The 17,790-nt window shown below is 35.7% G+C and overlaps 1 protein-coding gene across 1 annotated transcript; it reads right to left on the bottom strand.

Moving 5' to 3' along the window:
- Positions 1 to 250: 250 nt before the first annotated feature.
- LOC104408695 (sentrin-specific protease 7-like) lies at positions 251 to 13,023 on the bottom strand (the record flags this gene model as incomplete). The annotated part of the gene is made up of 3 exons (XM_010018364.1): positions 251 to 378; positions 4,455 to 4,652; positions 12,929 to 13,023. Coding segments are annotated over 3 exons (421 nt in total), but the record flags the coding sequence as incomplete, so codon positions are not given.
- Positions 13,024 to 17,790: the final 4,767 nt, after the last annotated feature.

Raw genomic sequence — 17,790 nt, 5'->3', positions numbered from 1 at the left:
CCCTGGAGGCGTTTAAGGCCAGGCTGGACAGAGCCTTGGGTGACATAGTTTAGTGCAAGGTGTCCCTGCTCATGGCAGGGGGGTTGGAACTAGATGATCTTAAGGTCCCTTTCAACCCTAACTATTCTATGATTCTATGATTTTATTTCTGTGCTCTCCTCATAATACTAGACCAGAAAAAAAAAAAAGAAAATTTTCTAACACTCTTCAAAATTAATATTTAAATGTCAGATTATTGCTCACTACAAACCTTTTTTCTTCAGTTCCCGTCTTCTATAAGTGAGGGTGCTATTTTTTTCTGATTCCTTAGAAGCCTTGGTCAATTTACAGAGATCATCACAGAGATCATCATCTGTCTTCCTCAGGCAACGTTCAGACCTGCAAAGAATATTGGCTATGACTTATCTTTAATTTTGAAAGAATACTGAATAAAAATCCCAACAGAAACAAGAGTTAGTTAGACCACAAACTTCTGTCTTTCTTGTAACTATGTGGAGCTTGGCAAATGAAGGACAAACCAATTCAGTACCCATTGCAGAAATATAGACACTCTAACATTATTAATGAAATGGATGTTTCTGAAAGATGCAAAGCATGAAAATCTGACATGCCTAACATCAGACACTGAAATATTATTCTGTAAAGCATGATGCAACAAGAACACATAACAAGGAAAAAAGAGAGAACAAAGTCAGTTGAGTCATTAATACAATGGGAATGAGGCAATGTAGTGTATTTTTAACTTAGATTTAGAATGGCTAATAGAATCCATTGAGTAAGTTCCTGCAATGAGAAATGATTTTAAATAGAAATTCCTGATCGTAAGGGCCTGAAACAGTAACTTTAAAGAAGGGGGGGGGCAGGGAAGACAGGGACAGGACATGAATGAGGAAGAAACAGAAAATTATTTTAGTAACAGAAACAAGGCAACCTACAGGTATCTAGTTGAACTTGTAGTTTTATTCTAAAAAGAATGATATGCAAGAAAGTAATCAGTTGGGGGGGGGGGGGGGGGTGTGTGTTATTTATTAGCTGCCTTTTTTTTTTTTTTTTTTCAAATGAATAAGAGAATATACCTGTAAAGAATACTAACTGGACAAGGCTTTGAACAACCTGGTCCAGTGGAAGGTGTCCCTGCCTGTGGAAGGGGTTTTGGAACTAGATGATCTTTAAGGTCCCTTCCAACCCAAACCATTCTGTGATATTCAGGAGATACTGATCAACCGTACAGTATGACATCCTCACATTTGAGGCCTGATCTTGTAAACATACTCTTAATTTCTCTGGAGGCTAGTTAGAGCTGACAAAAGTCTACATAATGGGATTTTTAGTTTCTAGAGTATGCGTTAGGTTAACAGTTGTATGTTTATGTGGTATTTTCTCACATTAACTTAATTACATTCAGTATGCAAGATTTCTGAAAATTTATCAAGGTTTCAAGATAAAAGAAACTAACCCTTGTGAACTCTGCTTCATTTTCTGTGAGACTTGGGAAATGAAAAAGAAAATAAAGATTTCACAGATAAAGCAATTTAATGCTGCTCTGCATTCTTCCTTTTGTCACCTCACTTAAAGAGAGGTTGCGTTCATTGTTTTGTTTTATAATGTGCCTAACTCAGAATCTTGCAGTCTCTAATTTGCAAAGAGATAAGCAATCATCATGATGACTGAAATCACTGACAGCTGAGCTTGGACTCATGAAGAACATCACTGACTATGGGAAAGAACATTCTTGACATCTCAACCTAGACAGCCAAAACTGTTGGACACTTCCTGAACAGATGCCTGTTCTTCAGAGCCATACCTGTAGATGAGAGTATCAGTGCTCTTTGGCAATACTGTAAAGACAAATAAAATCTAATTCCAATCAAATACAGTGTTCTGACACCACAGTAGTGAGCAGTATGTAAGAATCATGAAGAAATTACCAAAGAATCATTAACTGAAGAATCATTAATTGGCCCAAATATGGAACAAGTGTTTGGTAAGTGTTATCATTCATTCTGTATATCGAGCAAGTCACAGTCTTCCATAGATCAGGCAGCTCTAGTTCTGAAATAACCTCACTACAGAAAACTGGATTTTTGAACCCACATCTCTCTACTTGCATATTTGTACATATAACAGCTATCTAGATTTTACTACCTTAAAAGGCCATACAAAACCATTACGTGTTTTTTAGCATTTGTTTTACACCAACATCACAATTCAGGCATTTCAGCAGTAGGAAACATTTCAGTAAGAATGTTTCAGCTAATAGACTTCCTTGAATATATTAACTCTATACACAAATTCTGCACATTTTATTTCCACTTCTTATCTTTGCTGATAACTCAGTTTAAAATGCACTTAACAGACATACGTATAACCTAAGAATCTAGGTCATTATTTACTGAAGTGTTCTTAACAGCCATGAGAAACAACACCTTAAACCACTAAGTTTCTTTACTTAAAGCCTACCTCAAATTTATTAGTTATACTGATAAGTCAGTGGTGACTTAAATGCATTTCACACTCAGTTGAAATGAGCTAGCAATGCAAAATTCAATTCTGTAATACCAAAAGCAGAAAAGGAAATGGGGAACTTACTGCAAGTTCTAGTGGACAGAGAAAGACTAAATTATTATCACCCTGTTCTAATCACACACAATTTTTCAATTCTTTAATCTTAAATTCCATAGTGCTAAAGTGGCACAATTTTCAATAAAACAGAGTGTGCACTGTAGCTACTGTGACGATACAGAAGAAACTCTGTATGGCCATGTGCATACATCTGCATAATGCTTATAAGAGGAAGCTTTTATTCTCCTCTGAAAGAAGAGATACCAAAAGAATCAGTGCCAAGACCTTAGTTACAGACAGGTGACCAGGATCAAGTCATGTCTTTGTTGAAACTATTCCTAAATTCTCCATTTCTTATATGGTATCTATTGTAACTTGCAGTAATGTGCTGGTCAGTGGGGATGGGTGGAAAATCCTACTAATACCAAAATGTTTACTTAATACACTAGAAAAGCAGAGGAACAACACATTAATCCTTCAAACAATAAACTACTCAATCTAAAGCAAGTTGACAGTATATCAACTGCTAAAAAAATTAACTAATTGACTAGTTCAAACCATTCTTGTGCTTAACATAAAACTCAACAACAACCTTTAGATATGAGTTTCAAAAAACATGCAACGTTTCCTCAGATTTAGAGAGCTACATACATGAGTTCATGTTTTCCTCTCAAACAACCCACTACCTCCCATAATCCAGAACAACACCAAGTGGAAAAGTTGGTTATTAAAATTATATATCTTAAAGATTTTGCAGTAAAGAAAAACAACCAAAACCAAATAGAAACAAACAAACAAACAAAACCAACCAAGCAAACAAAACCACCAAAACCCACAATTCAAACAAATTCCTCCCACTTCAGTCAGCCTAAAGTTATGGAGAAACATTTATTAGCAACAAATGTAAAATTTCTAAAATGAGACAGTCTAATGAACTGTTCTAAATCCCTCATTTAAATTGCATCTTTGTCAGATTAATTTAAGCAGCAATGGGGATTCCAACGGGGCGGGGGGGGAGGGGAAGGAAAGGAATTGTCACTAATTTAGGTCCTCTAAGACATTCATGTACCAGAATGAGGAATATGACTTGCTTTTCTCAAGAATTTTTAAGATTTCTTTAACCCAACATCTGTTGATTACTCCTGCCCTCACAAATAATTCTTCCTTTCCTTCCTCTTCCTATTTTCTTCCCTCAAATTTCTTCCTATTTGTTCCTGTGGATACTTTGCTGTTGAGCAAGAGGCAGCTATAAAAGACAAGAGGAAACAGCTTACTCTGAATTCAACTGCCATCTTAGACCAAAATAAGCATTATATAATTCTAATATCTGATTTCTGCTAGTTTTATACGTCAAGCCTTACTGTGATGCTCAATCAACCTAAACATAGGAAGAAAAGAGGAAAAGTAGATGTTAAGCAATGAAAGGACACACAGCCCTTAAACAATGGCTCTCTGGGATTGAGACCTTTGGTGGATCAATGTGAAAATAAACTATCACAGAAAGGAATATGTGGAAATTTTGCAAAAGAAGTTATTTGAAATCATGCTAGAACACATTAACAGCAACAGGAAAGGAAGATTTTGGTTCTGGACACAAAACCAGCTTAAATGCATTTGAATTACTTGGCCAGCTCCACAGATCAAAACACTGATCTATTGTAAACAGGAATTATTTACAAGAGAATTAGACTATTAACATCAAGTACAGCAAATCAGAACAAATGCAGTGTTAAAATGGCTCATTGGAGCAGCATGTTAGCTGTTAGCTTGCATTCAGGAAATTGATCTCATGCTTCAAGACAAGCATTTAACAAGAATTGTTTCAGGGAAATTCTTTTCCATTGGGAAGTTATGTCATTTCAGGAAGACTGGCAAAATCAGTAGTAACATACCTTTCAGACAGAAAAGAACTTTCATGAGGAGAATTTAATATTTGACATGTCTGTAGGCTGGCAACAGATGATGAGGGTAGTTGACCCGATTGTAATTTATCAGCAGCAGATAAATTTGCATCAATTATTACATGGCTGTCAATGTATTTTCTTCCAATTTTCGTCCTCAGGACATTCGTCAAGATAACTTTGGGTTGCCTGCCACATATATAACAGTAAATCATAAATACTCCACTGTAATCTAGAGAAAGAAACTTGGTAATCAAACATCATTACTTGCAGTCCCTTAGAGACAGAACAAAATCCCACCAAGGAACTTAAATCCAAGGTAAGCAGATAAACACAAAAAAAAAAAAAAAAAAAGGCAACAAGAGACCAGGGTAAGAAAAGCTAGCCATATAATTTCACCTTAGCCAGGTACAATTCACACTGCACAATCTCTAACACATCATCTAAGTATTGTTTAAAAACTGACAAATGTTTATCTCTAAATAGCTTTCATGCAATATCTATACACATTTCTTACAACTATGGAGCAAACAATCTTGATTTTCCTCTGAACAAGAAGTCTCCAGTAAAATACACTGAATTTTCTCAAGCACTACACAAAAAGGTAGCACTAGATTTTGTTCCCTTCTTCAACTTTCAGGTTGCATTCTACAGTATAGCAATAGCAATGATCAGAAAAACAAGCAAGTGTTAGAGGAGACAACCATCAACAAGTTAATCAGAAATATGAAGATGCAACTGCCCACTTGAGCACACATATGTAATAGCAGCACAACTTACTTTATACAATGCCACAGCAACCAGTTTGTTGTATATCTCTTGATTTACCCACTTAGTTTCTCATACTGTGGTTTAAATTCTACCACTTTCACTGCAATTTACTTTGCATTAGGATGTAATGTTACGGCCTTTTTTGAATCTGTTGTAAACAGAACTGTCTTTTGGGTATTGAATGTGTAATTCTTCTGTTGCGTGTATTCATACACAAAGCACACTCCAGCAGACTGTGTGGCATCTGGGGAGCATTTGGATCTCCTCTTGCACCAAGACGTAAATTTGCTTTAAATCAAGAGACAATCCTACAGACAAGATGCTGCAGAGGCACACAGGTGATAGGTGATAACCACTGAGGATATATAAGGTTGAGAGGAAAGGTCTAATATAGAACACTACTGTAGTCTGGATGTAACCTCCAATAGAGGAAGGCCTTGAACTGTTACCATCAGAAGCTCAGAGAAAAAACCTCATTCACAATAGCCATGCTTTTCCCTGGGTATCTGCAATTGGCCACTGTGTGGAGGGGAAAAGGAGAGATATGGAACTTGATATACTTTTTTTCTGACCTTTTATGCCAATTTTTCTATTTTCATGAAAAGTCTGAAACAGTAACAGTGAAAATACACTTTGATACCTTCTCTGAAAAAAGAAGACAGTTAAATGCAAGTGTATTCTTTTCACAAGCTAAAAATTTAAAAAATAATTTGAGAGTTCAATGGCTGAAACAGAATTAATTGGTCTTGTCAGTACAGGACCACCTAGAAGCCCTTTTATAAGAAAACACACTACAGCGTGTCTGGCACCATCTCTCTCAGTGAGTATCAAAAGAAACCGGTCCAAGGGGATTGAACCAAGTCAGATGACATGAGAATGAAAATATGGTTCATGAAAAAGACATCTGTGATACAAAGAATATTTTCTCATGAAAAAACAACTGTAAGAAAAATTATTTTTAGTGACACAAGGTGAAGACAACATACCTTTTAGACAGAAAAAGGCTTTGGAGAGTAGGGTTTAAAATTTGCCATATCTTTAAGCTAGCAGCAGATGATGAGGGTGGGTGATCTGACTGCAGCTTGCCAGCATCAGAAAAAATAGAACCAGTTTTAAGTTGCATCTGTGTGTATTTTCTTCCTATTTTCGTCCTCAGGACATTCGTCAAGATAACTTTGGGTTGCCTGCCATTTAATAATAAATTAATAATAGGGTGCTGAGAACTTTTTAAGTCACATGGATTCAACAAAACTTTTCTACGAGTTAACTGTCTCTGCATCAGACCTTGTATCTTCACCAGAATTATGTTCACTTCCCTGACAATTTACAAAACAGTTCTCTTTGGAGAAGAGGAAACACAAACACATCTCTTGACCAGGACAGCCTTCCAAGGTTCTTTCTTCTGGCACCAATGACTAACACATCCATATGTGATTCTGAAGAGGTAAACTTTCAGTGCAGAAGCATGGAAATCTTGGTGCATCTTTTTTTTGCAAAACGTTGGAAATGGTGTCGCTATGGTCTTACAAACTGTCCTGAATGTGTACACTTGAGCATTTGCAGGATATGGAAACAAGGACTCAAATTATAGCATCTTATTTTGTAATAATGAATAATATTGGTTCCCATATCACAAATTAGCTAATGATCTTGTTGGGGAAGAATCAAGAAGCTAGTACAATCTCTCAGTTTTGAAGCTCCAACTAATTTTTATTCAATTTGATGAAGAAACAGCATACAATTATGAATTACAAAGTTAATAAAAACTCACTATTGAAGTTCTTTAAACAAGTATCTATACTTTGCTGATACTGCTAGGTTGGTACTCAAGTCTTTGCATAAAGAATTAATTGTGCAGCATGACCAGTAATTTGGAATATTTCCTTATAAACTGATAAGCATTATATATCACAGATAATTTGTCAGGATTGATGTTTTTTTCCAAACAGATGAGACGTGGAATTGTTTTCCCAGAGCTGGTCCTAAGCAGCCACTGAAGTTCAGTCTCATTTGTTGATTTAAAAAAATTATGGAGGCAAGAATTGCTTTTTCGATTGCATGCTCTGCATAACAAACTAAATTGTTCACGCTGTAGTGCAAGAATCCTTCCTTTATAGCTACAGAAAACCTTTTACTACTCACGTAGCTTTTATATGTATGCTACAGTGATATTTATTAAGAAAATTGTTGCTACTCTTCAGTGGATTGAAAGCAGTGCAAGCAACTTGTCAAATTACAGTTGTCCCACTGACATACTGCATTCAGCTCAACAGCATGGTTATGTGGTACCTAGTGTAAGCAAATATAGGTATGGCATAAAACCTGCTGGAGAACAGCAGGATATACTTGAACCTAAAAGAAAAAAAATAAAAAAATCTTAAACTGCATTACTAGTGAAACACACTGAACTGGCAGAAGACATTTCACAATCATTTATTTTGTTCTTTCAGTAGTTGCTGCATGTTGAGTTTTCTTTTCCCTGTTCACTTACTACGTTAACAAGACACATAACCCCTCACTGAACTTGAAATGACAACAAGGTTCCTATGCATAGCTTGGACAACACGCATGTAAACTATGAATGCTGATCAGTCTTACTGATCTGTGTATCACCGAATGCCTTAACATGCATGCAATTAGCTGCCTTCTCTTTGAGCTCTGCTATGCATTTCCCAGACCAGTAGTCTTCAAATTGTTTTTTTTTTGATCATGCACCTCTATCATTAAAAGTATTTTGAGCGTGTAGCTTCAATATGTTCAGTTTTTATATAGATGTACTAGTAATGTACATTATGAAACACAAATAGAATTTTTTTAAAGGATGCAATAAAGATGAAGTAAACTATTAATTGTGCAAAATACATTTCCTTCCTGCACCCCAGTGGATTGTCTTGCAAACACCACACCTTGGAGACCACTATCTAGACAAAGGACAATAAAATTAAATGGTTCCATTCAAAGCTAAGTAACTTGAGCTTACGTGAAGGCAGCCTCCTCCACTCTCTTTAAGTTCTTTTAGAAGTTTTCCAAAGAAAAACTAAGTGGTAAAGAACTAAAACTTTGCCTCAAAATGCTGAGGGATTATAAAAACCAAAAAAACCCACACCAAAAACCCACCCAAAAAAAACCCCACAACAAAAAACACAACCTGAATAAAGACACAGATGCCAAGAATCTGGACAGAGGAGAAAGCATTGTATAACCAATTGGCCCTAATTAGCTGTTGAAAAAAAACCCAAAAACCACCCAAACAAAACAATCCAGGGTTTCTGAAGTGACTCTATGAAGGCAATGAGAAGTCACACGTACAAAGACAGTCTCATTAGAAGACTGATCTAAACTACAGAAGTGCTCCAGAACATTTTGGCAGAGTCAGGAAAAGGTAGGTATGCATTTTCTTTTACCTAGACCTGCGTACACTCTATGATTACTAATACAAGGAACTGTTGTTTTTAAGAACCTGTTAGAACCTCAGAGCCTGAGCATGTACTTTGAATATTGTACCCCTAAAAAAGGTTTGTCCTACACTTCAAGAATCCAGAGATTGGAGTTTCATTTAAAGATATGCTTTAACTACTGAGAAGCTTAGAAAGTAAATACAGGTCATGAGGGACAGTTTAGTAACACTAATATCTTAAATGGTGGAACCCAACCATAGCAGCCTAGTGAGCATACACCAAGCCTGCAAAGTGTTCTCAATTTAGCATAGGAAGCAAGAGACTTACTTTCTACAGAAGTCTCCACTGGGTCAGAAGTTCTAGCTCTTTTCTGGGCTTCTCAAATGTTCAGAATTGATACATTAACCATAGTTTAATACATCAGAAGTGCTTACAGTGACCAGAATATACATAACTTGTTTGTCCAACTGTAAGGTATATTAGAAACAAGGCATATATAAGCAATACCTAAGGAAATTAAGATGATATATTTAACAAATGTGATAAAAATTCAGAATTCAGCTACACAAGAACCTATTAGGCCATTAAGAAAATTTACAACTAGTAAAGCAGTTAAAGGCTATTTCAAGGTGAAAGTCACCAAGTCATGCAAATTCATCTTAGGAAACTAGACATTTACACTTCTGATTTAATGTTCTCCTTAAAGATAAGGAAGGCCCAAAGTACTTCAGAGGTTGTTACTAAAGAACTATAGTGGAAAGACATCTCATCTTTTGGGGTATCAGAAGAGATGAAGGAATAAAAAACTAAGCCACATATTTCTCCTCTTTCTCAAGCAGGACTCAATTACAGATCAAACTTTGAAGTATTTAAATAGCATTTTTCCTCCAAATACAAAACGGTCACAGAAGAGGGCCCTACTAACATGAAGATGTGAATCAAAGTTTCTCCTTAAACGGAAACCAAGCAAAACCAGAAATGTTTTAAAATTACTACTGTAGAGCACCACGAGACAACAAAACTTTATGGAGTATTTCCATTATCCTACCTAGAATCATGCTGAGCCTAACAGTTTATTTTCCAAATCTAAATCATTTCCATTTTCCTTATTCCTCATAAAAATGCCAGATATTTTTTCTTTCTATTTGTCAAACACAAGGTATCATAATGAAATTTTACTAAATTTAGAGTGAACTTGGAAGGTAATTAGTCCCAGTGGGAACATACATGGTTACAGAATCTTTATTTTAATTTGCACGATCAGGACTTGCAAAGATAAAAAGACTCCAACCCGTAGGGACTTTAACAATACCATCATGACAGAGAAAGCCCAAAGCAGGAGGTAAAGGAGTCAGAAGCAAAATTTCCAGTGAAACTGGATTTCATCAGTTATAGTTTGTTGGCCACCTTGGAAACTGAGGTCTGACATTCTCTGCCCAAATTCACATCAGGATAGACCTTGACAGGCTCCAGGGCTGACCATAATTTGGTTTACTGATTTTTATTACGTACAGAATTTGTAATGTTTCCCACTCCCTTGCTTTAAATGGATTTATACATTTTAAGCAAGTATCATTGTAAAAATTATCTCAGAATTCAAAGAAAACACATGTGTGCAACTAGCTTTGCACTGGAAATCTGTGCAAGGAGAGAAACCTTTAACAAACAAGAAGGAAAACCATATACAATTAGCTATGTCACTGCCAGGCTAAGGCATCACTTTTTATGTGGCACCAGTTTTTGACTGAAGACCTTGACAGGACAACTGGTATGACCTGATCTTCAGAGCTTTACACTGGCATCAGAGCTTTCAATTGTTTCCCTTTCTAAAGGGGTAATGGCATCTGGCAGCATTTCTTGAAAACTTGTGTCATTAAGACTGACCATAAAATAGATTCAGAAAAAACAACTACACTTAAATCAACCTATACATATGTAAACAATGGTTGGGACACAGATCCCTGAATTACCTGTTAAATTGTCCATAGACTAAAGTGAGCAAGCAATGCAGAAGACACTTCAAAAGATAAAAATTAGTGTCAAGCAGATAAAAAGGCAAGCAAAGTACACATTAAAAGCAAGACCCACCAGTAGACCCAGCAAGTAAACTGCACAAAATTAAGACTGGAGGCATCTTGGTAAAAAAAAAAAACCCAAAGGTTTCTAAAGCAAGCACCTATCATACCACTTATTATCTACCTCCACAAAACAGAAAAAAAATACCTAAGCAAAGGTAATGAAAACATACTTACCCACGCAAGGATGGAACAGATGAAAAAAAATTATGAAAAATGCTATTAGCTGCTCCTGCCAAGTCTATCACTTCTCACAGGGAAAAAACCCCAAGTATTATCCTACCTTATAAAGCAAAGGACTAAAAGCTATTAACTGTTTGTAACCCTTTGCGAAAAATGTTTGACCTCTATTTCACATGAAACATGCCTCCCTAAACATTTGATATTATCTCCTATCAATAAAGAATATTGTTTTTAAAACAACAGAAGCTAATAGCAGTTGTCATTAAGACTTATTTACTGCTTTTCAGTGCAAATGAAAAAAGGAACACAAACTTTTGCATTAGAAATACTTTCATCATGCCACTTCACTCTGTCCTCTTCTAAGGAGCGTTGTGAGTTCTGACTTTTGCTCAGCAACCACCACCTCTTTAGAACCTGTGTGCTCTTTCCACTTATTATGCAACAAGGTCAGTGCATTGATTTTGACTTACTGAGAAACACTGGGTACACAAGTGGAAAACTTAGAACTAGGTTTTTTGCATGTGGTAGATTAAGTTCATTTTACAGAGTACCTTCAGCTAGTCTCTAAGCACACACCTCTTTTTTTTAGGAAATGAAAGATGCACAGGTTCAATATCTGAATGTTTACAGTCTTTTTAAATCATCTCTCACTAATGTGCTGGTAAGAATTTTGGTAAAAATTGAACATCTACAAATGCTACTTGAAAGTCTCATCTCTTAACATATGCAACAGATACAAAGGTAACTTTAAAAAATAAATAAAAAAAAAAAGAGAATAGTTTCTCAATGTTGAAAGGTCAGTTCAAAGCTTACTGAAAGGCCTTTAGAGATTGGTATCAAATAACAATTATTTCACAGCATAATTAAAACTCAGGAAACTTCAATTAACATAGCTTTTAAATTTGGCTAGGTTGAACCACTCTCTCAGTCAAAGTTACTGAGAGAAACCTTTTGAGGTAAGCACACAAACTAACAGCTATGCCTCTAAGGAGGTATGAAAAATAAACTCAGAATCTTTTATAACTTCAGCTCTTCCTTGCAACAGCTGGAAGCATTCTGAATATAAACATCAGGCTAAACAATGAGTATTCATAGGTCACAAGAACACTGAATTTATCAGTGTCAAAATCATTTACTGCCATTAAGTATTTTCATTACCTGTGCAGTTTGTTTTCACAGCCTCTCCTGACAAGAAGTCACGTATGGTCAAGTTACCTTCCAGTCAGAAAATGGGGCAGAGAATGCATACTCTTCTTTGTTTAGAGTTGAATGATTTGTGGAATAACAATTGCTTCATTAAGATAAATATAATTAATTTATTCATGAAGTCATATTTCCTAGCTGTTAATGAATCTAGTTCTACATTTTCATATCCATTTGTCAATGTAGTTGACACTTGGTTTCAAAATTTTCTCAAACAATTATTGAGTTGACAGCTTCACAGAAGGTGATTTTAAGTAATTTGTCACCATCTCATATAAACCAAGATTCTTGCTCTTGGCAACAAAGCATAAAGAAGTGGCACATCAGCAGTCTTATTTACTCACTTAGGTGTCTTGACTGTAACAAGGTGAAAGACCTCTAGCTTTTTATGGCCTTCCCCATATTGCTTGGGTTGTTGTTTTTCTGTTTGCTTTTAAGAGTTGATAAAGCCAGGTTAACAACTCTGGATTACTGAGCAAAAAATGACAAGCAAAAGATAATCTGGGAAACTTCTTAAATATCCAAAATTCCTAGGGCTAGAATGATAATTTGCACTTAGAGAGTAACAAACACCTTTCAGGATTCCAAGCAGGTCAACAAGCAGTAATTCCTCTAGTAAGTGTTGCACTAACATTCCAACGTAGCAGTCTTGTGTTATGTTAAAACAAAGAAAAAGTTACAGTTGCCATTAAATCACTGAAACGTGATTCTCTAAAGGTTGAGACAACCATCTCTGTGTGACACAAATAATTACCTAGAGAGCAGATAACCATCCTCAAGAAAGATTATGAAACTGCATAGACATAGAAGAACTAACTTTAAGATGACTTCTTACCCAATTAATTCTTCATCATTAAAGCTGTGTCTGTTGCAGTCCTTTTTCCTTTTTCCTTTTGTGTAAGACTTTCTGTTGTTGGCACTTAATTTGCACTGAAATAAAACAAATAAAACTGGCAGGTTCCAATATGTTATAATGGGTATTACACTAGAAAGAGGGAACAATGCCAGACATTGAAACAATGCAACTGATGAAACAAAGCAGAGCCACAAAAAGTATATACAACCATTTTGGAAATAATTGGTTTGATTGATTTAAAGCATCCACATAACCACCTCATCTTGAATGGAACTTTCTTCTCCTAAAGAAATTTGACAATATAGAATAATTCAATTACATCCCTATTTAAACAAGAACTATCCTAAACAGGGACTTAAGTATTAGGCCTATTTTACATAATGACAAATATGCAACATAAATGCATGGAGTTAAAGAAAGTAGAGGTTAACCAAAATAGTTACATTCCAAAGATACAAAATTTGGTCAAAGAAAAGCAATTTGAATATTTGGTACCTCAATGGCAAAAACCGCAACAGCAAGACTTTATTTTTCCCAAATCCTCTTACATTATCAGAATGCACTTACATTTTCAAATTCAGTCAAGCCCCACTAAACCATATAATTATATCTGCAATTCCAGAAACTTATCTGCCTCTGCCATTACCTCTTCATAATCATTCCTCACTTTTTTTTTTTTAACACGAATGATAATAAACCAAACAGATGTTTGAAAATTAAGCCAGTCAGGCTGAAAGCAAACTTATCCTTATTTCTGTTTAAGCATGGGGCTTGAGCCCTGAAAAATTCATGCCCATACATATTTTACAGTGAGGTCTGAAAGGTGCATCCTAAGTCAATCTTCTCCCTGTCACACAGGAGCTGACTCTAATGTAAAATACCCTTATTACTACAACAGCTAGGAGCAAGAAATTCTTTGAAGGTGTTCTCGCCTCGTCTCACCTTCAAACATTATCTAGTACACCTCGTATCACTCATCTTTGAGAATGTTAGAGACCTCTATGTCCAAATCACTAAAATCTGCACAAAAACTCTCCAACAACATGGAACAAACTCTAGCAACACTAAATACAACTAGAACAGACTTTATGGATAAACTAGCAATATTTATTTTAATTATGATACTTCATGAGCAATCTTTTCTTTTAAAGTGTAAGACTAGCCAGTGTTTAAAGCATACAAAGCCCTCTGCTACATGGGAAAATCTGAAATATATAGACACAGGTAGGAAAAATAAGAAACGGAAAATTAGACAATATACACAAAACAAGGCAAAAGATTTTTTTTTTCTTTTTCATTTCACCAAGTCTAATTGCTGCTTTTACAGAGGCAGAGAGCAAGATAGGAAGAATTCCATGCAAGTGCTATCTGGCTCTGCTTAAGAGACTGCTCCTTGCAACTGCAGGAGACCTTACTTCCAGCTTTAAAGCCTGACTGTAATCAGATGCTCTGCTCACTTAAAATATTAACGGTACAGAACCACACAGTGAGTTTGTATTGCAACATGCTCAGAGGACCAGGCCTACCAAGAGACCTGGGTCACATTGTCACCACTACTGTAAATGAAAAAGATTCCTAACTTCCCTCACTAGGTTTTTAAAACTCTTCTGTAGGGAAGCCTGTTCGTCTATTCCACGATTCTGAAATCACTAAAACCAGCAACAAACTCTCAATCCTGAGCTGAAGGAGTCAAGAGTAACAAAATATGTTTCCAAAACTTAGCATTTTAAAAATGTTTACTGTATCTGGAACAGATTTATAGAATCAAGTATTTGCTTCCATAAGTGACTGAGATGATAAAGACATATATGATAAATAAATGATAGATGCCATATAAAAACTTTTACAGTCTTTTGATCTTAATACTGAAATCAGCTATTTGTTACCTAAAATTCCATCAAATGTCATACAGTACTTCATGTATTCTCTTAATGTTTAAGCTCTTAGATACAAACAATGATTAACTGAAAACTCAATGTAAAAAATATTTTCATACCATAACAAGAGGCTTGATAAGTGAGCTAAATATAACCTAAAAGTTCAGGAATCAGAAGACAGCTAACTACCTAAATATATATATATATTGTTAGTTAGAGGCAAAGATATATATTTGCTTCTAAATTCATGATTTTCAAGATAATTTCAGGTCAGATGAATACCAGCTCTGCTTTTTAATTATTTATTCTGGCAATACAACACTAAGACTTCCAGTTCTGTAACTATATGCTTGCAGGCAGATTTCAGATCTACACACTTGTCTCTTTCCAAGACAATTTGGGTCAGATATTGATCACAAGGCAGCACTCAGTATTGAAAAAATCCAGCCTGCAAAACAGAACCAAAATCCCATGTAACATTCTCCTATGGACTTTATACTTCAAAGAACTTCTCTTTACCTCTTTTAAAGGGTAGTCCCAATGGTGGGAGTCTGGGAACCTTGCCAAAGGGGACTGAACTGGGGCATCCTCTGATTTGGTGTTTGTTTTCTTCCTTGGTATACGAAACTGAAAATAGATGATGTTACACACATGACAAAACTAAATTATCCACTGGTGCTATAAGCTGACACAGTGCCACGTACAAAGTTTTCTTAACTGTCAGGCAAATTAACAAAGTTGCAACATCAGCTGACCTGTAACTTTAACTTACATACATTGCTCAGTCATGTGCCATACCACATGAGGAGCTAGCATTAGCACACGAACCATCTGAAGAAGTTCTTACTTCATGAACTTTACAACAACTTCAAATGTGTGCCCAAAAGGTGACAACCAATCTACTGGCACTGACAATTTTCTTAGTCCCCTCTGATTTGTTTTCACTCTAGTTTAATCATCTCATCTTTAAAAAAATGATGAAAATAATCAAATGCTATGATGAATGTCGTACCAGGTGTGCTCTCAAAAAAAAAATTCAGGATGAAGAGCAAACATATCTTAGAAGAGTACAAGTATTTTGATATGATAATTTAACATAAATACACTATAGTGTTCTCAAAATGGTATCAGCTACTGTCATTGTCACTCTTACCAAAAATGGAACAAGCATTTCAAAAGTAATTACTGACAGATAAAGCAGTTTGCAATTTGCAGAAACTTGCCAATTCAGAGAAAATATATAGGATATAATGTTCATTCACTGAAATCAAACCAAACGTGGTCAAACTAAATTTCTACCAGTTCATCAAGATAAGGAGAGTAACATTTCCTATCAGTTAATTAAGCCAGTTCAAATAATATCAACTGAAAGAAATGAAAGTGCAAGCATTGCTATTTCTCCAGGTATCCTGAAAAGCAAAACCTTACCTGCAAATACAACCAGCTTAGCATGTATCAGAGAGGGAATGCACCATTTACCTATTTCAGATAACTGTCTATCTCAGCCAGGAAAAAGCTGAAGCTACTCCATATGATGACCACTGTCAAGTGTATTATGAACTGAACTTGCAAGCCACCAAATGCCTGCTTGTAACATGAAATTACAAGCAAGGACTCAAACAGTGACATGAACACAGCAACTGCATTCATTAGCATTATAGGGAGTCCTCTGGACAGACCATAACTGAAGCATAGTGTACCATGATGAGATAATCCTTCAATTCTTCATTTTGAATTGCAAGTGCTCTTTACTCCTCCTCTACACTTCTTTGAAACAAAGATTTAATGGTTTAGTAATTAGACTTGAATTTTCTATACACTACCTCACACTGCTTTTGCTGGTCAAATGTTGTAATAACGAATACGCCTTTAATAACAGATTCCTCAAACTATATAGGATCTAAGTGTTGTGCACTTCTAATACAAGTACCTCCCTTCCAATCAACATTTAAAAATAGAAATTTTCTTTTTCAAGAACATCTACAATTAGATTGTTTGATTGTTGTTTTGTTTTGACAAGTGGCCTATAAGCAGGTTTTATCAGTCAGAACACATTATTCTGATCTGCACCTTAATGGCCAGGTACAAATTTCTTACTTCAGAACTCCACCTGCTGCCTAAGTAGTGGCTGCCATTATGAACTTTATAAGAACATATATTCATCTACAATTTTAACATGCATTTAAAGTTAGAGGTTCAGATGACCTCTGTAACAAAATAACAGATAACACTGAGAACAGGTAAGGTCAGACCCAGAAAAGAGATACACAGATGAACAGACAGAAAGGGATAAAAAGCACAAGATACATTCATCAGCAAAATTCCCACTGTACAGTATCTTCCTAGTGCTTGCACTCATCAAGAAGATGTTGGCTTGCAGTGCCTGCAATTAATTTATTGGACAAACACAAAGTCAAGAGGTAACTAACAGAGATCTGTATGTATTGTAAGTGAAACTTACGCAGTTGCCTCAGTTTTTGCCTTATAGAAAAGGACTACCTCAACACATACATGCGCATACGCACTTAGACTCCTCATCTAAACCAGTACTACTTTTCTGAAGGTTCCTACTTACAGGAGCAAGGGTCAGAGAACACACATAAACACGATGCCGGAAACAGCTGATTTCTAAAACACCAGACAGTCCAGACCTTACCTGATCTAACCAGTTGCTGTGCCTACGATTTGTTTCGACCAAGCTTCCACTGCTAGAAACCACTACTAAATAGGAATATTTTAGGAAAAAAAAAAACCACTAGCATAAGAAGTCTGAACACATCTCTGCAGGTAACTAAATGTTATGTGGCTGCTCTACTTTTAACATTTTAAATGTTAGTTTAGGTCTTAAAATGTCCTCAAAACCACACCATTTATGTGCAACAAAATGTTAAGCTTGTCATGTATTAATACACAGTCAACAGTAAACATTACCACTGACTGCTACCAGCATAAAGCACTTCTCTG

The sequence above is a fragment of the Nestor notabilis genome, unplaced genomic scaffold (assembly GCF_000696875.1).
Source record: "Nestor notabilis isolate BGI_N333 unplaced genomic scaffold, ASM69687v1 scaffold25957, whole genome shotgun sequence".
Lineage (NCBI taxonomy): Eukaryota > Metazoa > Chordata > Aves > Psittaciformes > Psittacidae > Nestor > Nestor notabilis.
Note: the sequence above shows the minus strand (reverse complement) of the source record. Positions and strands in the feature narration are given on the sequence as shown.